The sequence below is a fragment of the Hydractinia symbiolongicarpus genome, chromosome 3 (assembly GCF_029227915.1).
Source record: "Hydractinia symbiolongicarpus strain clone_291-10 chromosome 3, HSymV2.1, whole genome shotgun sequence".
NCBI lineage: Eukaryota > Metazoa > Cnidaria > Hydrozoa > Anthoathecata > Hydractiniidae > Hydractinia > Hydractinia symbiolongicarpus.
The window spans coordinates 14,472,976-14,499,942 of NC_079877.1; the positions used below are offsets into that span (position 1 = coordinate 14,472,976).

General features: G+C 32.9%; 1 protein-coding gene and 1 long non-coding RNA gene across 2 annotated transcripts; one reads left to right on the forward strand and one right to left on the reverse strand.

Moving 5' to 3' along the window:
- Positions 1-459: 459 nt before the first annotated feature.
- Positions 460-12,493, forward strand: LOC130635899 (uncharacterized). The gene is made up of 21 exons (XM_057445426.1): positions 460-789; positions 1,541-2,152; positions 2,446-2,640; positions 3,524-3,685; positions 3,775-3,909; positions 4,356-4,460; positions 4,874-4,980; positions 5,058-5,255; positions 5,333-5,383; positions 5,568-5,626; positions 5,867-5,951; positions 6,471-6,521; positions 6,967-7,094; positions 8,242-8,359; positions 8,604-8,754; positions 8,871-8,937; positions 9,915-9,975; positions 10,054-10,142; positions 10,235-10,358; positions 11,294-11,335; positions 11,944-12,493. The coding sequence occupies exons 1-21, from the start codon at positions 648-650 to the stop codon at positions 12,025-12,027; spliced, it is 2,766 nt and encodes a 921-aa protein (XP_057301409.1). The 5' UTR covers positions 460-647; the 3' UTR covers positions 12,028-12,493.
- Positions 12,494-13,220: 727 nt separating this feature from the next.
- LOC130635901 (uncharacterized) lies at positions 13,221-21,544 on the reverse strand. The gene is made up of 8 exons (XR_008982195.1): positions 19,643-21,544; positions 19,190-19,516; positions 18,835-19,004; positions 18,647-18,731; positions 17,905-18,138; positions 16,899-17,048; positions 14,947-15,063; positions 13,221-14,106 (listed from the first exon to the last, which is right to left on the reverse strand). It is a non-coding gene; the product is annotated as an uncharacterized LOC130635901 (long non-coding RNA).
- Positions 21,545-26,967: the final 5,423 nt, after the last annotated feature.

The window sequence follows — 26,967 nt, forward strand, 5'->3', positions numbered from 1 at the left end:
ATAGCCATCTCAGTGTTGAAAACACTGTTATCAATGTGGCTCCTGTGTACTAAATATAGACGTTTAGTATACACCAGCATTGCCTATTTTCCTCACATGGCATGGGTTTTCCCGTAGTTGTGATAAAGAACATTTGCTAAACATGCCCGCGCTGTGAACCAAACCACGGAGCATATGATTACGAAGCGCAAGTCATTTTGAGATTATTTTACACAAGATACACAAGATTCGATTCACAAATTTTTAGGTGACGATAACTACTGCTTTACAAATGGACATTTTGATAGGGACAGGCTGTTTTATATAGGTAAAACATCTTTACAAGGTCGGCGCAGCAGTGACTCCTAGAAAAAGTAGTAAAAATAATTCCTTATCTAGCTTAGACAAACGATAAGAAAAGATAAAGAAAAAAATTACAAAAGTAAAGAAGTCGATATATTTCGCTAATCTCTTTTTTAATGTTTTCTATAGTTTCGCCCCCTCTTTTATTCATTTTTATTTTCATTTGAACCCAGTTGTGTTTTTTTATTAATTTATATACATCTATACATATATATCTAAAGAAGAGAAAAAACAAAAATTATTTTGTTTCAACAGTTATAAACAAGCAGAAGTTAAAAAGCAAATCATGTATTGATATTCACAAGATGTGTTTTTGGAAGGGAATAACCCTAGTCTTATATATACAGCTAACAGTTGGAGATGCATCTATTGCAGCAACATCAACACCAAATACTACATGGTCAAAGTCGACAAGTATAGCGAAAAAAAACATATCAAGTGTGACAGGTATCATTTCATCACATTCACAATTTCGTAAGTCGTTCCAAGCAAAAGTCTTCATTTTGCAATTCAGTAATCCCTTAAAGTCGCACAATTTTTTAAAAAATCCCTTTATTCTGGACAAAGACTGATTAGCTATCCCAAGGTTGAGTTTCATTTGGGGACTGAGGAAAAGAGCCAGATGGCACGGTTGGGTATCACAGTTCCTCCTCTTTCTAAAATACGGGAAGCACAACTTTATCCTTTAAGTAATGGTGATACGATTTTTGCTGACATATTTTTGTCAACTTTGGTCTAAGGCAATTTTTTTGAACTCACATACCGTATGACAACTTCTACGTATAATATAAAATCACCAAAGTCTTGACTAGAAGAAATAGATTACTTAAGGTCTTCAATAATTTCCTTAACTTAGATAAATTTTACGTGAAGTGGATTAATTATAGTGAAGACTGCATTTGTCTAAGTCTATTGAGATACTTCAAATTTAGTTCGCAAATGAAACATTATAAAAAAAAAAAATTAAAAATTTAGGTCAATTATTTGTCCCAACTGCAAAAATAAAAAAAGATCGTAAGAAAATAATTCATTGTATTCTTATTAACTTCATCGCATATTCAACCTTCGTAAACTTTACACGCAGACAAAATTTGGGGGACATAAAAAAAGTTCTCGAAATGCCCGATTAATAATCAACTTAAGAAACAAGAAAATCAGTATTCTTTTAAATTTACCTTTAAATTATGTTAATTTTTAGAAAATTGTACTATCGCAAATGGAAGTATCACAGCTACTCTTCGTGTCAACAAATCCTATGACATTTCACATTGTATAGAATGTTTTTGCCATTCAAATAAAACAGTGTCCTGCTTTCAAAGAGATTTTCAAAAGAGTACAACGATGATCTGCTCAAATTGCAGCAGATTTCCACAGGTACCATGCAGTTTCTGCGTTGCGCCAGACAAAAGTCTAAAATCAAACAACATCCAATGGCGATTAAACGAATTCAAATGCGTTGTTTGTGAATGTACGTTAGGAGTTATTAAGTGCAAATATCCAATGGAGATTGTGTTTTCCAATGGTAATAGCATGTCATTTAAGAAACTCTGCGTTGGAGAAACCTGTCTCGAAGATATACATCAAATCAGGGAAAAGAAAATCAACTACAAATGCACGATCTGCAAAGATGACAATGTGACATATTACAATTATGGATGGTCACGCTTGATTGGTGATTTACAAATTCCATGCTCGTGTACCAACAGAGGAATCATATGTCAATCGTATTTTGAAATCGAACGAATTTTTTTTCGTGCGACCTGCAAGAATTGCACAAAGGAACGCGCAGTTGACACATTCACTAAGAAAGGTCAGTAGGATTTTATAAGTTTATGACAGCAAATATAACGAGACTTAAAAAAAGTATGTGTTATGAATTTTAAGCTTGTCTGACTAAATTGAAAAAGCTTCCGGAGTCATTATAATGTTTTAAGAACAGGTTTTTGTGCTAGCATTTTTAATTTAGAGGGATGTTGCCTTAGAGCTTTTTTGAATTTTAAAACGCTTCACAAATATACATATTTAAATAGAATAAATAGAAAATAAAAAGAGAAGCAAATTTTCTTTCTCTTTATTTTAAATTATTTCTTTTATTTTTTTCAGGCTGCACCTTTCTAGGACTAAAATTCCAACATGGCGACTTTAAGTTCGTTTCCGTGGCTGGTGTCGTAATATGCCTTAAGTGTGCTTGTTACCTTGGTAACCTTCAATGCGTGTACGAACATAACAAACGTATCGAAACATGCCACGGTGTAAAAGAATGCACAAAACTTGCCAATAACCCAGACGTTAAAGCTAGTAAGTGTTCTTAGCTTTTAACTTGCTTAGGCGTGTTTCTTTTATTATACTCTGCTCCATGGTTAGCAGAGCATAGGATTTATTTGAATAATATTGCAACTCAAGTTAAAATTTTGTTTCAACAAATTTAAGAAAAATAAACAAAGAAAATAAACAAAAAAAATATAAAAAATAGATTAAATTAAAGAGCAATTACTCTCTATTCATGGCTAAATAAAGTTTTTTAACATATTCTTTAATGTTTACATTAAATTATGAAAAATATACTAAAAACCGTGAGAATAAAAAGTTGTCGAATTTCGTAGTAGCTGTAGCTAATTCTTTTCTTTACAGTTCATTTCATATTTGTATCAATATCAAACCCACCTGTTTTCGCTGATGAAAAGCGAAAAGTGACATTTTCATGCAATAAACAATTCAAAATTTATTTTTAGCTAGGTTGCTATTAATCGAAAATTTTGGAAGTTTGATTGCATAAAAAGGTTTGGACTGAAAATACGAGAATAAATCCTTGAAAAAAGCGATTGCACCAAAAAAAATATTCTGCGGGCGAGAATATTTGGAAATGATAAAGTTTATTTGTGAATTACAAGCGCAATTTTTGTACGCAATGCTTCATACAAGTTAACGTAAAAAAAAAAATGATAAATAACATTTTATAAAAATGTACTTAGTCCTCGTAAAATCAAAAATATTGCGGAAATTTTTCAAATAAAAATTTACGAGAATTCCCGGGTTGGATTAAAATCAGGTGTATTCCTAGAATTTATGTCTCCTATAGTCTCAGCTAAAAGTTTTCTCAATGCCAGGATTTCAGGTTGCTTATACCGTTTTTTGTATTTCATGCACAACATTGTCGCATTGTCTTATTTTTCACCAACAGATTGCACCAATAGAAACATGCTGACTTGTCCGCTACAACCAATTTCATGGGAAAGCAATGGTTGCCACTATACATGCTTCAAAGCAAGACTGAGTATTGTCTATAAGCAATTTCCATGGTGTCAGAAACTTCTAACAACTGAATTTTGTGCTAACTGTCCAGGTACGACTAAGTTTGTGCTCGTTATCTTGGTAACATTCAATTCATTTAGATATTAGGTCGGATTACTAATTCAGATATTTTTTTTATAGATAGGTCAGCTTTTATTTCAAATTACACTGATGTCATTTTCCAATGTGCAAGTGGAGAATTCATTTGGAGAGATCGCGTTTGCAACAGACGTAGTGATTGTCAAGATAGTTCAGATGAACAGAATTGCACGAGTTGTAAGTAAATCTGCTAGAAATGAATTTAAGTTTTGAATGTCCTATTTCAAGTCTGTAGAGGAAACTATTAGAAATAAGGCTTGAAAACCTCATTTAACTATCGTGTATGCACGCTACTGCAATTATGTCCTGAGTAGTTCTTGACCGACTCCTTGATTAAAAATGGTTCAAGCCAGAAATTTTTGTCTGAAGATGAAACATTTAAATTTAAATTCTTCATAGCTGATTTCTCCTATTAATTAAATACACATAAATAAGTACCCTTGAAGTTACAGTGAATAAAGTACTGAAGGACTTATTTACCATGTCCTTCAATTGTAGTAATTTAGTTTACAAAGTTATGCCATTTTATTTGGTCGTTCAGAAAGAGTTAGCTTTAGTTTAAAGCAATACAAAAAAGGGAAAAAATAAACTAAAACTAAAAAAATATTTATTTTATTTTTCAGATCAATGCAGCACGAAAGTTTCTGATGCTGGAATAGTGTGGCGAGCTTCGCCAGTCAATACCACGTTACATGTCGATTGCAAGCTTATATCAACTGCTTTAGAAGGTTGGCAGATTCTTACTTCTGTCTAAAAAATATAAAAATAGCTCAAAATGACAAAAGGGATCACTGTCGAATGCATGAACTATTTAAAATCCAACTTGTATGGAAAGTACGCAATAAAGAATATAGAATATCCCTATGAATATACGAACATACCTCGCTGGGAATAGTCTAAGTTACGTTAAAAAAGGGAAGATTGAACAAGTTGATTTAGTTAAAAACTTATATTGCAGTGTGCCTAAATTTTTCTTCAGTTCATTTGGCTTTTCTGTCGGTCGCCAAAAATAAAAAACCGCAGCCAATGTTCAATGAATTTAAATTTTGGCGACGATTTTAAATCCGAAATGTTTTAGCATAAAAAAAAAGACAGTGGTGTTATAAGAGTTTTTTCACATGATAATATTTCATCTTTTTAGGTTCAGTGTCTAAAAAATGCTTAATTGGAGATCATTTCGGCACAAGATGGGAAGGTGAAGACGCATGCGGTTGCGTAAATGGAAATATAAGCATGCTACTAAAAAAAGTATACATATTGATGACCAACATTTTATATTTTCGGTATAATAAGACATTACATACAGACAAGCAACTTATTTTTAGGTTGTCGCATCAATACAAAATATGACATTGCTTGAGTTGAAAAACACCATTACCAATTTTTACAATTACACACGCGAGACCCAAAATCATATCGAAATAGTAAATGCTTCCATCGGAGTCTTAGTTGAAGCAAAGGAAATGTATAGATATAATATGAATATTTCCGGGACATCAGAGCTTGTTAAACACCTGCTGGATGTGAGTTAAGATGTTTTTTCTTCTCTTCTCTTGTCATGGCCGCTTCTATTTTTAAAAAGTTATTTTTTTGTGCATAGATTGGTTATGGGATCTATCACACCTATAGTTTGTGCCACGATGGAAACACAGTACGAATATGATTTTTTTATTTATATTCTTCTTCTTGCCTTTTATCTCTAAAAAAATGGATATAAGAAAGAAAACAAATTGAAAATAAAAATGGCCAGATTTTTTAAATAGAATTGTTTTTTCCTGACAACAAACCTGCGAAATCTGACTGCACATTTGCAATGTTTTTTCTATATTGATCAGGAACAAGCCAAGACAAGACTTGCGCAAGTTCTGGAAGAAGTTAGCGAAATGTATTCTGTGTGAGTAAACTTTAGTAAAACTGTACAATGACGTGATTGCATAGTGCGGTGACTCTTTTGATAAGAAACTATAGCTTGTAAAACAAACCCCCTGTTTTCTTAATTTCCTGAAACCAAAATGCAGTTACTGACATCGTTCTAAGAATTTTGCTTGCACCTTTGTTGGCAAGGGATTAGATGCAGTATTGTCCCTTACAAAAAGGTTTTGCGCAGATATTAGTAATATATGTTTTTGTTTAGCGTTTCGACGAAAAAGCATGTAATAAAGACAAATTATGTTTCCCTCGTTAAAACATTGGATCCCATAGATGAGTTGATAGCAGAGGTAGGAATATCCATTAAAGTATTGTTCACGGTATAACTTTGATGTAATCAATAAAATATACCTTGATGTAGGAACACTTTTTGGAATTACAACTTTCAAAAGTACAACACGGCAATATATGTTAGCAAAGCAAATAAAGGCCGGTTTCCATTACAGCTTTTGTAACGTTTGGACGTTTTTTATAATTTGTGATTTTGAAATTCTAATTGGCGCTTAGAAAAATGACTGCTTCATACGTGTTAAATGAAGATTCAACTTAATTTTAAAAGTCACCAAAATACACGCGTTGTGGCTAGAAAAAAAAAGATGCAGCGTACCTTAATGGAAAACGTACATTAGTCTACATCTTTGTCACTTTCTACAAAATACAAAAACTTTATATTATACAATTAAACCATGCGCAGAAAGTGTTAAGGCATTCATGGTGCGCGAAACTAAGTAGTATAGCCATGAAACATTGAATCTACGTTGTCTGTAGTTTTCGTTTGCCCGATGAAAAAGCCTTTTGTATTTTTTTAGCTAGAAAAAAGACAATTAAAGTACGGCACAAATGGAGAAACGGAAAATTCGGTAAGTGTCATCTTGTTATTTTCTTTGATGCCTTGTGATATTTAATTGCTTTTAAAAAAATACTGGATTCTATCTAAATTATAGAACAGGTGATTAATGAACACAGCTGTTCCAGTACTATTAAAAATTTCTCTTTGACATTACTAGAACAGTTTTCACTTTTGTTTTATCTTTTAGCGATGTTACAAAATTCATAAAAGAAACATTTTTTGCTAGCCTTATATACTTTTTTATAAGAGACAGTCAATTTGCCTTCACCCTTGGGTGTTTTCACATTTTCAGCTTGAAAATGTTCTCATTTTTGTTTATTTTGAAATTTTTTTGCCTAATTTACAGTATATACATAAAAAAACATTTCGTGATCAAGTACAAGATTTGCAAATCAACAAAATGCTGTGAAAATTTCTGTAATGCTGTAATTAACAATATATATTTGCTTTTGTAGAAGAAAGAAGTGTCAAAAATAATATTTGAAAGTTACCACAGAAAAATCATTGTCATATTGGAGGATGTGATGACTGCAGTGTCTATTGCAGCTCTTGTTACAGCACTAATACTATACAAAATACTCAAGTAAGTCAATCACTTCTCCGTTATTCAAACTGTTACAATGCCATAAAATTCTTTCGTGTTAATACTTGTTTAATCTGTCACACTCATTCTTGCACTGTTTTGACCTTTTAGATATAGATAGCAATTTTGAAACAACTTCTTGTGTCGATCAAAACCTTTTTAAATGTTGCCATAAGAACTATTGTACATCTAACTAGCGTATACGTTTCCTTACAGATAGCGTATTGTTTTTTCATAAGAACCAGTAAAACCTGATCTGAGGCTGGATTTTTTTTGTTTATCAAATTTTTTAAGCCTGATGTGTTTGAACTTTATTCTTAATAGCAAGAACATGACTTCAGATTTCACCTTTAACTTCTTAATGCAACACTATTCTCGAATTTTTATGAAATTCATGTGTTGGTAAGGAAAGTACGTGTGTTTTCAACTTTATATCTTCATTTATACACAATCCGACCAGAGAAAGAGGCAACAACTAAAATCAAGTAGTATCTTGATAGTTTTTGGAAAAGAACTTACTTCCTGGATTGACAGATTCATAGTCGTGTTGTTTATAGTTTTGAAACAAGGATTTGGGGTGAACGCTTTTTCTTATTTTGTTCTCATTTGTCATATAAATCTGGGGCTCGTGTTGTTATAAAACTGTTCCTAACAAAATATACAGAGGATACTTTTTATCAGTTGCCTTACACCAGTTGCCTCTTATTTTTTAAGGCTGAAATACACTATCATAATTTAATGATCTATTTTAAAGACACTGGGTGCAGATATGCAATTATTTAAAAAGACAAGACTATGAATATGAGTAACTTTTAAGGTTTTTAACTTCTTTTTGATTAACTTTTTGGCGATATAAAAGAATTTTTTTCGTATTGAATAATCATTGAAAAATAATATTGTACTTGATCATTTACACAAAACAAATTTATTATTTGTTGGGCAAAGTCTACAGCCGCAGTTTCTTTTTGTTATCTTTTCTTTTTATAAAAAACTTTCTGTTTGTGAGTGCCAGCATTGCCATTCAAAGAGATATGCTACTCTGCCCATATTTCACGGTAAACGAAAGCATGAATATATATGATTTGTTGGCTACTAAAAATCGCTTTTTCATCTTATAATTTTCATCATCCCATTTGATTACATTTAGAATTAGGAACACAACTAAAGTAATCATTCATAAAAATCTAACTGTTGTATTTCTACTCAACCAAATTCTCCAGAAACTACCTAGTTGGCTGTTTAATAATCTTCAGGACGATTCCAAGGTAAGCATCACTTCCATTTTATTAACTTTTTTAACCTGTGGAAAACACTAATAGCAAATTCTATTACAGCTAAAATAAAGCAGTTTAGACAATAAAGCGCTTTATCTTTTTGATACTCACTCCTTGCAACAACCTGTCCGCCTTTTTACCAAATCTCGTTTTATAATATTCTTTTTTCATGGATCGGTTTAATCGGTTCGTATTTGATGTAAGATCAATAAAAATAACACCAGACTTGTTTTAGACAGTATGTGTAACAATCCTTGTGATGTCGTATTATTTTACACTGGCAACGTTTGCTTGGATGATGGCAGAAGGTATCAATCTTGCTCTACTAGTGACTGTTGTGTTTGAAAGAAAGAAGAGATTATCAGAAATGCTTGTAACTGGATATGGTAAGTGTTTATTTGAATTAGTGCATGTCTTTTGCGCATGGTACTTGTTAGTTCGTACATTATGATCAATGAATCGCACATGCCCCCTTTTTGTACATTAAGTTTTTTACCCATAGGTTTGCCATTCGTAATAACCCTGTCTGTTTTGATTTGTTCGACTTCATCGTTTGTGGATACCAAAAAGTATGTAAAACAATTTTTCACATTGTTATTAGATGTTGAATTAATAGACTCTGTTGTTATCATAATATGTCACTCACAATTTTTACTACCTAATCAAGTGTGTCCTTTGATATGACTAGATGGTATCCCTACAGTATGAATGTACTTGAGCCCTTTTAGTTATTTCCATCAGTTAAACCATCGTTATAACCATGATTAACCATATTTTTACCATCATAATTTAAAGTTGAATGCTCCAGCACAGCGCCGTAAAAGCGCACACTTAATTTCTCTGCACTGAATAAAATATTTAGAGTCCAATCAAGAAAATGTTTTATTTAGATCCTATTAGACTCACATTGATCACATGAATTGATTTTTATGGTTTTTGCACATGTATCTTTGTCAAAACTACCATTTATATGATGTTGCTAATTTAATAATTATTAATATAGCACAGCACAAACCATAGGTAAACAAAATAAAGATTGAGTATATATTCGAAACTTTATGCACAGTTTATAGTTATATTTGGGCTATTTGAAGAATACGCAATATTCGTGTTAAACAAAGATTTTAAAAAATTACTACATATCCAAAGAGCCCAACCGTACCTGTAATGCATGACAATGACAATGACAATGACAGTGACAGTGACAGTGTGACAGTGACAAGACAGTGTGACAGCGACAGTGTGAAAGTGTGACAGTGTGACAGTGACAGTGATAGCAACAATGACAATGAAAATGACAATAACAATGACAGTGACAATTACCCTAATCCATATATATACCACTTTGGGAACATGCATAGTTTCTAGTGGATCATATTCCCGTGACATGTACAACGCTTCATAATTTGTATCCGAGCGGATATACGATATATATTGATTTTTTATATCATGTCTGTATGTTCATAGAAAATAAGATACACAAAATATACATCGTATTTAGGTATCGAACTATAAATACCTAATTATTATCATTTCAATAAATTAGCTGCATCACTATGTCTGGAAGTTTGTGGCTGTTAAAAACACCGATGGCTGTTATTTTAACTGTGAGTTGATATTTATTTTTTACCAGAGACAAATTATGAAGAAATGAAGGAATTTTTCCATCTCTATAATCCTCATAGGTAAATACATGCTTGTTCGCGGCTATTCTAGTGGTCATATGCAAAAGAAAACAGATCATGGCTTCAAAGAACGGTTCAACACGCACAGGGTAAATTATATACAACTAAAAATAAAACAGTACAGCTTTATATAATCACTTATTTCTATTCTGTTGTTGACTTTTCCATTTTCCTTTTTCAGAATCTCAATAAAAGCTTTCGTCGTTTTGCTACCCCTGCTCGGTTTAACATACATTACCGGGTTATTCATTGAGTACAGTCCAATATATCTTGGATATGTGTATGTCTGTTGCAACGGTTTGATGGTAAGTAGCAAACGTGTATGGTAAAATGGATTGCGTTGTTAACCGACTCGCGGAATTGCAGCTAACAGTGAAATCTTTTAGCGAACATATTTTATAGCGGACATCTATAAACAACAGATAATCTCCACGTGGATGTCGATATCAAGTCCCAATTTATATTGCTCCTAAAACAGACCTCTGCATAGCTGGCAAGCTGTAACAAGGGTCATATAAATAATTTTAATCAAAAAAAATATTTAAAGTTATATCTTCATTTTTTTTCAATAATCAAAAAAAAATAAGCAGCTTGTTGGGATGTCACGATCATTCAACGTTTTAAGCTATACAAATTATTGCTAATGGTGAAACAAATTTCATGTGTATCGGCGTGTCGTAGCTGACGTCATAACATATTTAATATTAATTATTGTTTCCAATTACATTCTTACTCTTCGGCAGCTAATTGTAAGGGGGGGAGTGTAATAGCAAGGGAGTCGATATTATTGAAAAAGATTATAAACAGGGGAGGCGGGGGTGTTAATAAATGGGACGAGGTAGATTTTTGTAGAAATCCATAAAATGGGGGAGGGGCGTGTCATTAACGAAGGGAGGGGGGGGGGGGGGTTGGTTAGATTTGTTTTTTCTACGCTAATTTTAAACAATTATCTCAAGTGGAAAATGTGTTCGAAATGGTTTGAATATTAACCCACTTGCATTGCAATAATAATCAAAGAAACATAACAGCTTCTTTGTGTTTCTTTTTATCAAAAATTGATTAACACTGTTGTATAGACAAAAGTTTTATTAAAACAACAAAATTGCAAACGTCCCCTCCCCCAGTAAAGATAATTCCAATTTTAAAATCTACCTTGCCAATTATGAAAACCTTTTTTACTTGTACCTTGTAGAACTTCTTTTGCTGTTTAAAAAATTTGTAACTTAATTCTTTTTTCTAGGGTTTGTTTTTACTGATCTTGCATTGCCTTATGGATCCTAAGGTAAATATTATTTCTATACTAGTCGTTGCCCGTGGAAAAATCCAGGGGTTCTCCCGTCCTTTATATTTACTCGTCGCAACAAAGCTGATAAAAATATATATTCCGTAACATCATTTTCTAAATCAGCGGGGGGTCCGCGCAGAGACAGACAGACAGACAGAATACGGCTATTATAATAGAGATAACATTGTTTACGTTGTCTGAATATCCACAGTAGTGGAGTATTGTGGCTCGGAATGGCTAAACATTGAGTCCATATTTTGTATGCCTCAAATCAGTAGCTAGTGCGGGAGGAAATGAAATGTAAACCAGAAAGGAAATACTTTGAAAAAGCAATAACGTAATTTCAATTGCAACTAATGCCTTAACCTTCACCTAGTCTTCATTTTCCTTTTTTGTAAAAGATCAGGCATCAAACCATGCTATGCAAATGTTAAAAAACATTTTGAGGTTCAAATTTAGATACATTGAAAAACAATCGTTCTCTCTGTCCTTCTTCTTTTTTGAGAAGAAGAACTTAAGTTTAGATCCTATATTAAATGTTTCTTAATTACTTTTGTGTTTTGAAAATTTCCGTTTTAAATTTATAAATATTACTTTTTCTTAAGGTGAAAACAAACTTGACATCGTATTGGTCAAGAAGGAGTACAATCCGTATTTCCACAAGAAATTCTTCAGTCGTGAAACGTTAATTTTTGTCCTGCCAGCACCAAGAAAGTAAAAGGATTTATCCGATTAAATCTTTGTATAGCGTCACTTCTGCTGCCATGGTGAATCATCGATGAGGGGAAAAAATCGGATTTTTTTTCTTTAAATGTCCTTTTAACAGTTGAAAAAGTCATATGTGAGTGTGATCGCCTCTCTAATTTTAATGACTTTAGGAGATTTAAGGAGTCATACAACTATATACTCTAAATAAAAGAAAGTCTTGTGATTTATAGGGAGAAGCCACCTCTTAACAAGACGTAATGAGCTCTCCCTTATATTTATTTAATTAAATTTTTTTTGCACACGTTCACAATCAATTTATAGTTTTTGTTTTTTTCTTAATGATCCGTGAAGTTGTATATATATAGAGAGAACAGAATTGTAGTTGTTAAACGTGTTCATGGTTGCAGTATACAGCCGAAAGCTAGTTAAAAAAAAAATGTCAAAACCACACTTTGAAAAAGTCATATGACAGCCTTTTGTCCGTCTATCAGGTAATTTAACATTAACATGGTTTCTTTGATAAGGATATCAAAATTGTAACCAGGCTGATCATTAATTCTTACTTCTCTAATAGTCTAAACAATAGAGCAATTGTTTTTAACCTGAAAAATCAGTTGTTGTTACAAAGTTTTTATTCCAACGTTTTAAAGCATTTTCAAGTTCCAAATTGTATGACTATCTTAATGATCTCATGCAATTATTCTTCATTTCAATTAGCCTCCGATGTGCTAAGAAACGTTTGTGATAAGTTCATCTTTGAAGACGGGAGAGGGGGGAAGGGGGGGGGGGGGGAGGGTGGAAACGTTTTTATTTTTCGAAGATTAATAATCACGAAATATTTTTCATACAAACATCATTAAAAACTAATACCCGCGAATTCGACCCGCGAAAATACCAAATTGCAAAAATTAAGAATATTAAGGTATATTAGACATAATCATCTGTGAACAATATAGCAATAATCACAAGATTTAATGCATTAAAAAAGGGATTTTATTATCCCTTTCCATTATTAAGTAGAGTGTAAAACTAAAATACGGTTATGTCTGTTTGGCAAGCGGATAAGAAGATGTAGGAATCTAAGGTATTTAGATGATTTCATCAATTGATCGGCTACAAAGCGGATTGATTTTTTCAGTTTTGGTGAATTTGGTATTTTTGACCCCATATGGTATTTAGTTACCGAGATCAACGGATTTACAAATAATAATCACGTTATTGAAGTGAAACTAATTTATCAACGTCACGAAGTAGCTGATGTGTCGTTTAACAATTGAGACATAAAAACATCCTCTTTGCAAAAGTTCACACACGCACAGACCAAAGTGGCGTATTATTAATGTCAAAACCTAAGGTTCGCAGCATGTAAAAAAAATAAATACAAAAAAAAGTTCTTTTAACAAAAGTTTTAAAAAATGTTGAAGGAATTCTTTTCATACTGCATATTCTCTCCGACAATATTTTCATCAAAATGCTAAAATGCTACAGTTATAACAAATAAAACATATATCTTTTAATTTATGATATACAATGCTTTTTTTTACAGAAGCTTACACAAATTTCCAAAAAAAAACAACAGTTAGAGTGTCAATTTTATTTTTTGTTTTAGTGAATATTAGTTTTGTTTGGGAAACTATACATGAGCGGTAAAGAAACAACCCATGATTTTTGTGACGTAAAACGTCATAGCTATTCACATTTGGCTATTATTATACAAGATGGCCCGTGTAAATATCCACGTATTCACTCCTCTTTTTTTACGGCATCTCTTGTGTCACTGGGTTACCATTTTGCTTTAGACACGTATACGGGTATTATAATATAGAAAAATATATGTAGGCCTTGGTAATAGCATTGGTTCTGTTCTGCGTTCGTTTGTTAAATTTCGGCATAATCGTTTGAATGATTATTGATAGTTGACAAGTCAGTGTATAAGCTTGGTTTGATAGCCTGAATATTAAGATCTGCGTATTGGGATAAAGTTGTTTCAGCTACTTCATATTCCTCTGTTTCCTTGTTTCGTGTTCTTCTCTTACGTCTTATGTAGATTGTGACAAAACCTGAATAAAGAAAAAGTTGTTTAACTTTGCTGTACTTTTGATCGAAAGATGTGGCTGAAAAAGCATTGACAATCTCATGCCTTATTGTTTGATTAGCTTTCTTCTTTTTTCGCGAAAGGTAGAAAATTTTCTATGACGTCACTATGTTGTCATGGTGACCCATTGGTTAACAGGTTGTTTAAAAAATATTGGGCATTTCTTTTTTTTTTGAAAGTTATATTTTAGTTTTCTTTGCTGCTATCAAGTAATTTTACGCATCTTAAATCGTTTAAAGCAGTTTTTTCTTATTCTAAAGTATATATTCTACGGTTTAGCCTGTTTTCAGGTTCGGAACTTATCTTTATTTTCCTCCAAAGTGCTAGCAAGCATTTGGATCAAGTTTTGTGGAATAGGATGTCTCTCTCGTTAATTGCGGGTTAAATTTTAAAGAATCAGACATACATAAAATAGATTTGAATTGACCTATATTTGAGAAAAAATTAATTTCCATCGTTGCCCAAATTGCTTTACGACCATTACTTTGTTGAACTTACCCATCAGTTAGCCCAAATGGTAGCTCTAAATGCACTAAGAACCCCTTCGCAGGACCCTCATTATTAGCAGTGAAAAATTTTAATAATCTTAAAATTTTAGGATAGTTAATGATTTCCTGCTACATCCGTTCATTGTAAACGTTTACGTAAGAGAGCAAACAGCATATCTTATTTTTTATAATCTATCAACACAAAATGTAAATAATTTTCCCAAGTCTTAATTTACCGTTTTGATAAAATCAGCAAAATATTCAACAAGAAACACTCCACAATAACAGTGAACAGAACAAAATCAATGGCAGCTTACCTTTATGCTTTAAAATTACCAACAACACGGTATTTGCAATCAATGTGATAACTAATGTTGCGAGAACTGACACAATAATATTAATTGTAGGGTGACAGTTATCTTTAAAAGGGTGAACTAAAAAAAATTTAAAAATAAAAGCGTAATATATCAGCGCAATAACAATGATATTTATATTTTATTAAAGTAAGAACATCTAAGAATGTACAAATAAAATTACGAAGGGTTTCGTAAGTAAAAACTCTTCCATGGTCACGTAAGTATAAAACACTGTTACTTGACCATGGAAGAGTTTTTACTTACGAAAAGCTTCGTATTTTAATTTGTACATTTTTAGATATTCTTATTTTAATAATATTTAACATGGCGAAGAAAATAATTTAATTGGTATTTATATTTTGATGCGAAAACTGGTGCAACTGTAATAAATGAAATGGCCTAAAGTGGAGGTCGTAAATAAAGATATCAGGGCTTAGATGGATAGATGTGCATATTTTACATGGCTAGCCCAACAAATATCGAGGGATATACCCTGTCTATTATTTCCAGGAGGGGCTATGGCTTAGATGGACAGTCCTAGAGTATTTAATGCTCAATTTGAGCTACGCAAACCCAATTAGGGCCCGCGCTCTACTAGACAACTCCCGGCAACTGCCATCTCCCCTTACTTCCCTCACATGGGTTGGGTTAACCCAGGGCTATGGTAACATTAAATCGCCGTCAAGAGGAATTGAACCCCGGTCTCCTGCACAAAGTACGAAAGCTACAACTACTAATCTACGGCACCACCTTCCTTTGCAAAGCTACCAAATATAATACGCGAACCGATGATATAAACGGAGCTGGTATTTGTTATGTTATTGATCTCCCATCTGCTCTGGAGTAATAGCTGATGAGATATAAAGACCAGAAAACATATTTTCCTAGACTACAGTTGTCATCTGCATATAAAGCCAAGTGTAGTTTCCCTTTATTTTTGCATATTTCACAAAACAGGAAGTAATGCAAGACTGAAAATGATATTTTTTTGTCTTTACACAAAAACAACACTGAAACATAGTAAAAATTTCGTTGCATCACTTCTTCATTTTTTATTTTTTTCATTATTATGTATGCAAACAAGCTCTTAGTATTCGAATTCTTATAAATAGATTCATTATAATAATTATAAAATATGTGACAGTCAGTATGTGTCAGCATGCCTAAAAACAAGCATATAGGGCGCTGTGCATAAGCACTAGTGTATGTCAAAGTACGTAAGTATTGAAGAAACACTTTAAAACATGAAAGATAAAACAATTTAGTAAAAAAACAAAGAAAAAAACAAGACAAACATTAAAAAAACTACTGGGATAAGTTTAAAATATAAGAACGTGATTCTTGCCACATTTTTTGGGTTCTAGTTTTAAAGACAGGTGGTCTGGCTTTTCAGGTCAGGATGATCATTAAGACCATCTTGCACAACCAGTGTGGAGTGCTTAGCACAGATGTGCTATTGCACATCCAGTGAAAGTTAATGTTAAACAATGTTGGCCCATGCTAGCCAGGATGGTGATGGGCCAACCCTTTGATTAACGATTACCTTCGACATAATTTCCCTATGTGCTTACACGAGTCTTTTTTAGAACCCCTTTCGGACATGCTATTTTCAAAAATTAACAAAATGTATATTTATTTACTAGCCATAAGACCTGGTGTTAAAACGCTGGGTTAAGCCACCACGGTGACTTCAAAAATATGTTGCCTGGTACAGACAGACATAGTTTCTCTATTATTATATAGATTATATGTCTCCTCCTTGTTAATATCCGCCTTAAAAACATTTGGTTTGAAATACGATCTGGTCCTAGATTTATTCAACTATACCGTGTGTCCGCTTTAGAAAGAACACCCTGTAATTTCGCTTAAAATATAATTAATAATTACACATTTTCCAAGGTAATCCATCCTACCTACTGGACATGCGCCAGCATTGCATGATTCAATCGAACGAGTTTCACCGTTACACACTTTATAATTGCATTTTTTGTTACGAGTTCTGGATCCTCCACCACATGTTACGTTGCAGTTGCTCCAACTTGTCCAATCAGTGTAAGGAGGAACTAAAAAGGAGTCACATGATTTATGTGAATTTATAACGTACTTTAAAATTGAATTTTGTTTCTTGATGAAAACTTTTAAATCTAATGTTCAATTTAGAGCCAACTATCAGTTTAGGTCTATGGACGTTATTTTGTCCTGCCCTTAATATCTGACTGGATAAAGGTGTTTAAGATCATGCCATCATGATTATTCAAAATTCTGAAAAGATTAATGGTCCTTTTATCTTCTTATCTAAATGTGTCAAAATTAAGTTCTTCAAATTATTCTACATTATTTTAATTTAATGACATTGGAAGCGTTGCACATCAATGATAATAAACCAGGCCTTACATTGACTATAAATATAGATCACGTACTTTAGTCATTAAATTTTGATTTTGTAACATAATGTTGTACTTTAAGCAGGTTTTTTTCATTGTTCAATTTGTTGATTTGAGCTTTACGTGATTTTATAACTGTATGTAGCTGGGTTTTTTTACGCGCTTTTAGTTTGAGAATGATATAAAATATATCGAAACATATCACAAAAAATTATTCATTGCTTGTCACATCTTAGAAATAGAATTTGTACAACTTACGAAATGTAATATCCGAAGTTACTGATTCATGACTATTTTGTAAAATGCAACAGTCGATGTTCCAATTTGTCCGAGCAAAGCGACTAGTTCTACATAATAATGACCGGATATTCTCCCCATAAGGTACCAAGTTCGTACGTCATTGTACCTTGAGTAAAGTTTTTTGCCCTTTTTTAATTATTGATAGTTCACGGCTTACTGAATGGGACATTCTCCTTTAATGTTACTAAATCTATCTATAAATCTATATTATCTATCTTAAATTTGTAGAACTTACGAAGTGTAATATCTGAAGTCACTGATCCATAACTATTTTGTAAAATGCAGCTATATATCCCTACAGTTGATGTACTAATGGTCAAGTTAAGTGAATTTCCAATTGTTTAAGATACGTTGTTTGGTCTTTTACCCCAAGTGACTTGAGGTGCTGGATAGCCAACACCAGCGCAATAACAGTGATATATACCATCTCTTTCCTGACATGAAGCTTTTGATGTGAAGGTTGGCGTGACTAAAACCGAAAAACAAAAGTAAAAACGAAGGCTTGGTATGAAAGTTCTTGTTTGTTACAAAACTTAATGTTAGCAAACAGGTGCATAGAAAGCAAAATCGTTTACTCTTTTGAGGTGGATGAAGGTGGATTGAGATATAGTGTCGACTCTCGGGGCACCATGGTTGGCCCCCAGGTAAATTTAATAAAATGGGTTGTTTTATCATCTAAGAGAGCTGCAACTGAGATCTCACTGCTGTATGTGGTGTTTAAAAAAAGGAGTACCGTTTTTCTCATTTTTTAAAATAAATTGGTAGGGGAGGGGAAAGGGGTTTTTTCTCCCACCCTGATCCACTTACCGTTGACAAGGGCTGGAAAATGATTCTAGTAGTACTGGGGTGTTAATACTGTAAAACATTTTAAGTGTGTTTTCTATTGGCAAACAAAACGTTAACTAGTAGAATGTGTTTTAGGAGATAAAGCAGACAATATATTGTACATCATAATTTCTAAAATATTTAATATATACTTTTTACTGCAATTCTATGTCTGATTGTGTTTCCAACTCCTTCAGCGTTTTCAGGTGTGCAGGTGTACACCCCCTTTGTGTCTCTCTGAAAAAAACGTAACATTTACTTTAAAGTTTCCCCTACGCAAACCAGAAGGTGGAGAGTTTAGCTAACACAGAACCTCAATGAAGGAGAAATATATGCTTACATCCACAAATTCAATTATGTATTTACTTTGATTGTTTGGTTTAGTGGTACCATGTTTTTTCCATAAATGGCGGTTAATTGGAGGATTTGATTGGCTAGCGCAACTCAGCGTAAGTGAATTTGTAATTTCTATAGTTTGATTCGTAGAAGCAGCCAGTACTATTGGAGGATCTAAGGCGGATTTTTAAAGTTTTTATTTTTCGTAATAACAACGTTGATCGAAGGTTTCCATTTGAATCCACCAGAATTTTTTTTTAAAAAAACACATACTTGAACTAAAAAACTTAAACGATGGTCAAAGGGTTATAATGTGCTACAGTTTTTTTGTGGTCAATAAATAAAAACCTAAAGCTTACACATAACATGAAGATATTTTTTTCTTCTCCTCGTCTCCTTCACGCTGGCTACTGTGTTCTCAACAACACATGTGTACAAGCCCGTATCGCTTGCAGTTGCATTGGTAAATGTTAAAATACTTTCTTTGACAATGGTTGTTGAGTTTACAAACAAAGTATTTATGAAAATCGAAGCTGTGTCTCATTTTACTTCATTTAGATCATCTTTGATCCATTTTATAGTTGGTTCTGGCTTGCTTCCTGTAATGCAGTTAAAACTAGCGGATTGTAATATTTTAATGACTGTTGAACCACCATCTATCGTGCCTGTGTCAAACTCAGCAGGCCCTAAAATAAAACGTTCACAAAGAATATTTTAGAACCTGTAGATTTTTACGGGCTAATGATTAGTATTTATCTGTAAGTCTAAAGAAGCACCTTCATCCCAGTCTCTCATATGTAATTGTTACTTACAATGGACAGTGACGTTGGTTTTCTTAGTGAAGCTCCCCAAATGATTGATTACAATGCAGTAATAGATTCCTTCATCATTTCTTGAAATTTTTGGATTGAAATTAATTCGACTTTGAACATTTACTTCGTAGAATGCTGTGGCTAAAAGTTTTTCCTTAGCTAGATGGGAAATGCTTTTAAATGTTTTTCTGTCTGCAGCATAAAACCACTCGATACTTGCACGTGGATAGGAATTCACAAAACATTCCAATTATTCAACGCTAAATTCAACGAGAACTTGTTCTGATGGAGGACCAGTTACAAGTTCGGGAGGATCTACAATCAAATCAAATCATCAGGTTGATTAAAATTAACGTAAAACTTAAAATACTGTTATTTTCCGTTGTAAAGTAAAAGTTTTAAATTTTTGTCGTCAGTGATAACCATTTGGAATTTGTGTTCTGGTTAGATGATTTTACTACGCGATGTTGATGAATGAAATGTAATCTTTGTTTTGGAAATGTATTTCTTTCACAGACAAATTTACCTCAAATGTCTCCGTGAAGAAAACAAAAAAAAAAAGAAACAAACAAACGAACATTGAACCAGTACAATTTTGTTGTAGATTGAATAGATAAGCAAAACGTCCGTCCGTCCGTTCGTCCGTCTTAATTAGGTAGAAATTCAGGTAGATAGAAATCCAGATCCGACCCTATTCTTAGCACTTTAGCCAACATCCCGTTTCGTTTCGCAGTTTTACAGTCCTGTCCTACTTGAAAATGTGTACTGATAATTTAAATTCCTCTACTTGCATGCCTTTTATTCAGCTCAATCAGTGCAATTTTACCATTTTATTTATCTAAAACAAGGTGTAGGTAGGTGCAATCAAGAATCCCATGTGAAGGTTTGTAGTATCTTTAATTTAAGGAAATTTTAAACATAAAAAAGCTGGACAAGCTTTTAATAATATTGCGTATGCAAATAGAACTATTTTTAAATAACTTGTGATTTGACACCAGCCAGATGTCGGCTGTGATTGTCAATCCCATTTGTCTTGGTGTGTATGTTACACGACCAACGAATGCTAAAATCCAAAAACAATAGTGGCAATCCCAGCTCAATGAAAACTAAAACCAAATTAACGAAAAGCTCTCACTTAAGGACTTGTCATAAATCTTAACCCAATTCCGATTCGTCATGTAAAAAAAATTGCAGTGCGACTTAAAGTCCGAGGTTATATGTAAAACCATAGTTCTTTTATTAATTTTTTAGGACAACAAGTCTACTTGCGCAAAAGATGATGTATTTAAGACAACGCAAGGTTTTATGCTCCTTTTGATAGTGAAAACTAAAACGGCGATTTGTCGGATTTTATGACTTAGCGCTTCTAATATACGGTAATAATAAGAAAATGAGCAAAGTAAACAAACATAGCGATGAAAATAAATTTTAGGATATTCTTAGTAAACTCCTAATTCTTGATTAACCGCCCAGTCCTATTAACCGCTCAACTCTGACATCACAAGTTTAGATAAACGACCATCGAATGGTAAATCACGTAAACAACTTTCTTTCCAGAAAAAGAGTGCGGATCTTACTTAATCGAGAGCTTAAACCTTAAACATCACCCACAGCACAAATATGAGTTTTTAATGCACTAGGAGCTCTTCGCAGGACCCTCATCGACAATAGTACCGTTAGGAACTGAAGAGGCTCTCCTGGATCCTGTAAGGCGCGACCTAAACCCGAGATTCAAAATAATCTGTATAGTAGTCATCATATTTTGCATGCTTTTGGGCGAAAACTGGGTCAAGTTTAGCCACGCAACCTGCGATGGAACATTTCTGTGGATTTTCCACAGGCTAAGTACCAGTTCACGATACTTTTGTAGGATAATTTACATACTAGTTACTACTACTAAATTATAGATTTAGTACTATAAACTTCAAAAATATTACTTCTACTTACTAGACAAAATTCCTGACGCAGCATCAGTTGTGTCGTTGAGTCTCAGCACACTAACAATAGTTTGGTTACCGTGTGACCATTGTCGATAATCTGCAACATCTGTGACAGCCAACTGCCAATCAAATGTGACAGAGCTTCCACTATAACCAATCGTTTCTCGAGCTGGTTCCTTCACAAAGCCCGAAGAAACTTGTAAGACTAAAAAGGAAGCTAAAGTCAACAACAATTTGCATTTTTTGGTGAAAGGGAAATTTTATATCCACTTGAGTCTTCTCGCGAAAATTTCTCGCGAAAAAAATGTGTGTCCGTCTGTCTGTGACAGGCAAAGTGGATGTGTTTATTTTCCTTTGATGTAGCCGAAATTTCCTTTGAAGTCTCCGAAAAAGTTATATCCATTTTGCCAGCGGGTTTACTTTGTTTACATCACGTGATCTAAATGAAGCAACTTGATTTGCTGAAAAAATTTTAACGGCTAGCTCCCGAAAAATGGTTACCCTCGACACAAAAGCAACAACAAGAAAACAGCCCCTTCGTCTTGAAAAATTGCAAAAAGTAATTCAGAGAAAGAAAAGTCCAAGAAATGAAGTGAGAAGTGGTAGCTAGAGCTAGAAGTAAAGTAGTAGTAGTAAAGTTAGAAGAAGAAAATAGAAGCTAGAGGTTGAAGTGGCTTTGAAATCACAAATAGTAAGAACTTTGATGTTTTTAGACGTTTAGTTTTTATGTCACTGGAGCAAGCAGACTCGCATTTTCCAAGAAAAGCCTCAAATTCTTGAAGTTTTATATTTAAGCGCTTTTTTAAAAACAAACCTAGCCACCATATTTGTTTATGTTTTTGTTGCATAATTAATGTATCCCCTGGTGCGTAACTAATGTGTTTGTCCTAAAATTCAAAATGCTACATAAAGCTGTTAGCTGACTAACAAACGGAAAACTTTGGTTTGTTGAACTTACTGATCACTGTAGTGTTATTATTTTTACATTACTATTGTTTCTCTTTATATGTGTTTTACTAAGCATAAATAGCTAGCTTTAGTTTTAGCTAAGTGTTCCCAGTTTAAGTATATTTAACTGGGGGTCTTAGCTACTGTTAGCTAGCTAATGTTGTCCTCCATGGGCTAGCTCTACTAACCTATGACTTATATTGTTATTCCTCTTTTTAAATTATCTATAGCTAGCTACCTTTGTTTCCAAACTTCTTTTCTTTTATAAGCACGAATTATGATGTAACAAGCTAGCTAGCTACCTACCTACAAAATCTTTAAAGACTTGAACTTTTGCAGATGTATTTTATATTTCTTTTCGCATTTCCTGTAAACTTTACAAAGGGACCACGTGCAATATGACAAGTGGAATATTTTTTTTTCCAGAATTTAAAGCGTGTGTGTTAAGTTATTTTTTATTGTTTTGTTTCTGACATCCTGTTTAACTTTCGTCAGCCTACATGTAAAATGCCAGATTATTTTTACAGGGGGGTGTAGCTAGACATTTGATTGGAAATTTACATGGGTTTTTGACTTTATTTTAATTTATGAGAGGATGGTCGTTCGGTTCGGGAAGGTTGTTCGTGTTTTTGTTTGTGTTGTAAACTGCTGTTTTTTAAAATTTTCTGTAAACTTTTGTGGGAAAAAGACCACATGCAATATACTGAAAGCACAAATTTTGTAGAATTGGCCTCAACTAAAGGCTGTTGTGTAAGCTAATGGCTTTTTCATAGTTCGTATTATAAACTTTCGTTGGGGAGAACTAAACTGTATGTGATGTCATTTTTGCTGGAAGAAAATTCCATGGTTTCACGTTTTTGTTAAGAATTTTATAATTGTGGTAATATATAACTGTGTTTGGTGATGATAAAAAAACTTTTTTGTTTTTTATATTTTATGAAATGCCTGATTTTTCTATAACTTGATGTGTTTCATAACCTTTTTGTGGAAGATTTATGGGCAATAGCAATATAGAACATGCTAAATGAACTGATTTTTGTTGATTTGGATGTGCTCCTCAAAAACCGATCTGTTTTACATTTTGTGTTAACTTGTGTGAGGACGGACCGTATATACACTCTGTTTTCCAAAAGTAATATCTTTGTTGATTCAAATTTACTCCTTATTTATTTTTGACATTCACGTTTAAAATGGTTGGTAAAGGTAACTACAGATCATCATACAGAGGAAAATTTTTTTGTGTTCTTAACCTGTTAATTTTTACAATTTGTGTATATTTTTGGGAAACAGGATAGTATGTAATTGAATAAATGTTTTCCAGATATAAATTTGATGTTTTTTGACACTTCTGATTGAAATATTAAAGGTTTTCAACGAAGTAAATATTTGAGATGTGTTATTTCTGACTTTATTATTATTGTTAGTGTTGTACTTGATTCTAACATTATTTTGATTAGTGTTTCAAGCTCTACACATAATCTTTGTTGATTCAAGTTTATTCTTTGCTCATTGATTTTTTGACATTTATGTTTAAAATTGTTGGTAAAGGGCAGTGCGGAACTAAAAGAGAAAATTTTTGTGTTCTTAACTGGTTGATTTTTACATTTTGTGTAAATTTTTGTGGGAGAGGATGGTAATGCAACTAAAATGACTGACTTTTCTAGATTTAAATTTTATGTTTTCCAAACTACGGCTTTTTCATATTTTTGTATAAGCGTAAGGGAAAAACAATATTTAAAATGTGTAAAAAACTTATTTTTGCTAACTCTTGGAGGCCTCCTTTTTGACACTTCAGAATAAAATACTGAGGGTTTTCAACATAATCACTTATAAGATGTAAATATTTGAGATGCGTTATTTTTGAAATTGTTATTATCCGTGTTGTGACTGTTGGTGTTGTAACTGTCGGTCTTCTTACTGTCGGTTTTGTGAATTTAGTGTTGTGAGTGTCGATGTTGTGAGTGTCGTTGTTGTAACTTTTTATCAACTAGATTTTACACCTTGCAAGCTGTTCTTTTTTATTTTGTGTAAGATTTGTGTGGAGGATTTAATGTGATTTGATATTTGACATTTTGTGTAAGATTTTAAGAACATTTTTTTGTATATACACTGCTGACGTCAGAAAAACATCTAAAAGAACCTATTTTCCCATTGTCCTTCTGCCTAAGTGGATTTCTCCACGGGCCTTATCGACTAGTAAATACATATTTAAAATTTGTAAGTAGCCAAAAAAAGCGAAGGCAACACTGCAATATTTTCTCGAAGCAAAAACTCCAAACTCTTTAGCCAACTTGTTTCTGATTAAAAATAAAACATAAATTATTGCAATACAGTGTTCTCGGCGGTCCGCATGCAATTCTTAACAAAATGACCAAATTTTGAATAAATTAAAAATCAGCAGGAATCGATTTTCACCAGCCTGGCCCAGGGTCATTTCTTCGCGCCGTCCCGGGGTTATGATTTTTTTACTTAATTTCTAGTTGTTTAATAAAAGCGGATTGGGACACTCTTTTTTGTGAAAATTGAATAACATTGGTTTCAGAAAAAAGAGCAGAAGCCAATTTCGTAGAAAGAAAATACACTAATCAAGAAGAAACACAGCTTATGTTGCAGCTTGCATTATTTTTGGTTAAAACTTTAATTGTAGATTGATTTTTCTTTGGTTTGACATCGTTTTTCTTTGATCCTTATCTGTCCATACCCTCTTGGAAAATTTAGAAATCTCCCTATAACATCTAGGAATTTGCAACAGTTGGTAGCACCTTTTGAAAAAGGCTTTTAGCTTCGTAGATGTCTTTTTAAGTATTCTGACCATTATTTCGTCATGAAGATCAAACAAACAAGGTAATTCTCAATAGCCTGTTTGATTGTCTGACATTTAATTTTAGCATTATTTAGTTGCATGTTTAATGGTCGACAAAGATAATAACAAGCACTAGGAACCACCGTATACGTTGCGCCACTCGTCCATTTTCACTGACTCTCCAAGGTATAAGTTCTCCAAAAACATAGCAAGTTTAGTACTATTTGAGATTTAGATAATTTTAGGACTGGATTGCCGTTAGTTATTTTGTTATACCATATCCAATGGTAAAGGATAACTATTTATGGTCATCATACTGCGATATGCGAAAAATAGATTTCACAGCGATAAGCAATTACACGCATATATCTGTTTTCATATCTATATAAACATTCTTAAAAGGAGAGGTAGACACCCTGAAGTTGCCACAACGACCACCTGTCCTACAATAAAAATATTACCTTTGATAATTAGAAGTGAAACCAAATAACTTATTCCGTTATTACCACTTGACATTCTCTTGCATTTTTATAACATCAAAAACGTTTTTATCACCACAGAAAAAAAACTTTTATACTTTCATAATATTGCAAGTATGTGCATTAATAAATAAATTAAAGGTTATTATAGTCTATAGTTTGAATTGATTTCACATTATAATGGACATTTATATTCAATCTTTTTATTAAAAGTTTATCCTTCCTAAAAATGCCAAAACACATAATGATATTGTCAATATCGCGTTTATTCCTTTATTCACACATTTTTTTGTATTTTTCTATATAATAATAACCGTATTTTGTCTGTCCGTGCGCCAGAAAATCGTCGTGTTATAAAAACACGAAATGCTGTATATAAAGGACGGTCGACCCCGTGGATTTATGAACGGGTAATTGACCAGTTCTATAATCAAAGTCGTATTTTGTCTGTTTGCCGGTGAGAATTCTGTGATAAAAAACAATTGATAACGTATTTTTTATTTAAAAAGAAGGGGTTCGTATAGCTACGTTTTTTTCTACCCCTTCCCAGCTTTAAAAACATAATGGCGATTCAGCAGTTTGCGTTGAATATTGTTAAAATTTCGCAATGCGGTAAATGAGACAATTTGGAAGGCTAAGATGCTTTATCGGTAAAGAAAGAGTCGAAAAAAAAATTAGTCGGCAAAATAAAAAGTTGGAAACAATATTGGTCACTTGGACAAAATTTAGAACTTTTCGCCGACTAAATTTTTGAATTTAGTCACTTTTTGCCGAATAAGTTTTTAAATTTAGTCACTAATAAAGAATAATTGCATAAAACTGATAAAAATTATCAACAAGGAAGAAAAATTGGCAAAAAGATGGTCGACAAAAAAGTCAAAAAAGAAGTTAGGTCGGAAAAAAAAATGTCGGAAAAAAAATTTAGTCGGTAAAAGTCGGAAAAAATTTTAGTTGCCAAAAAATATTTGTCAGCTAGCCAAAATTTAGTCACTTTTTGCCTACTTTTTTACTGATAAGGTATATATTTAACTCTTGGCGTGCCTGAACAGTTCTCGAGCGTAGTTGTGTCGCCTACAATTTTGCACGACAGCGACGGCTAGGCAATTTCGAATCAGTGTGGTTGGGAAGGATATTGAAGTTTGAACATTTTTTATT

Coding starts and splice junctions, on each gene's coding strand:
- LOC130635899 (XM_057445426.1), top strand. CDS start 648: ATGTGTTTTTGGAAGGGAATAACCCTAGTCTTATATATACAGCTAACA. Junction 5,256..5,332: donor TTGTTAAACACCTGCTGGAT/GTGAGTTAAGAT, acceptor TTTTGTGCATAG/ATTGGTTATGGGATCTATCA. Junction 8,938..9,914: donor TCGTTTGTGGATACCAAAAA/GTATGTAAAACA, acceptor TCAATAAATTAG/CTGCATCACTATGTCTGGAA.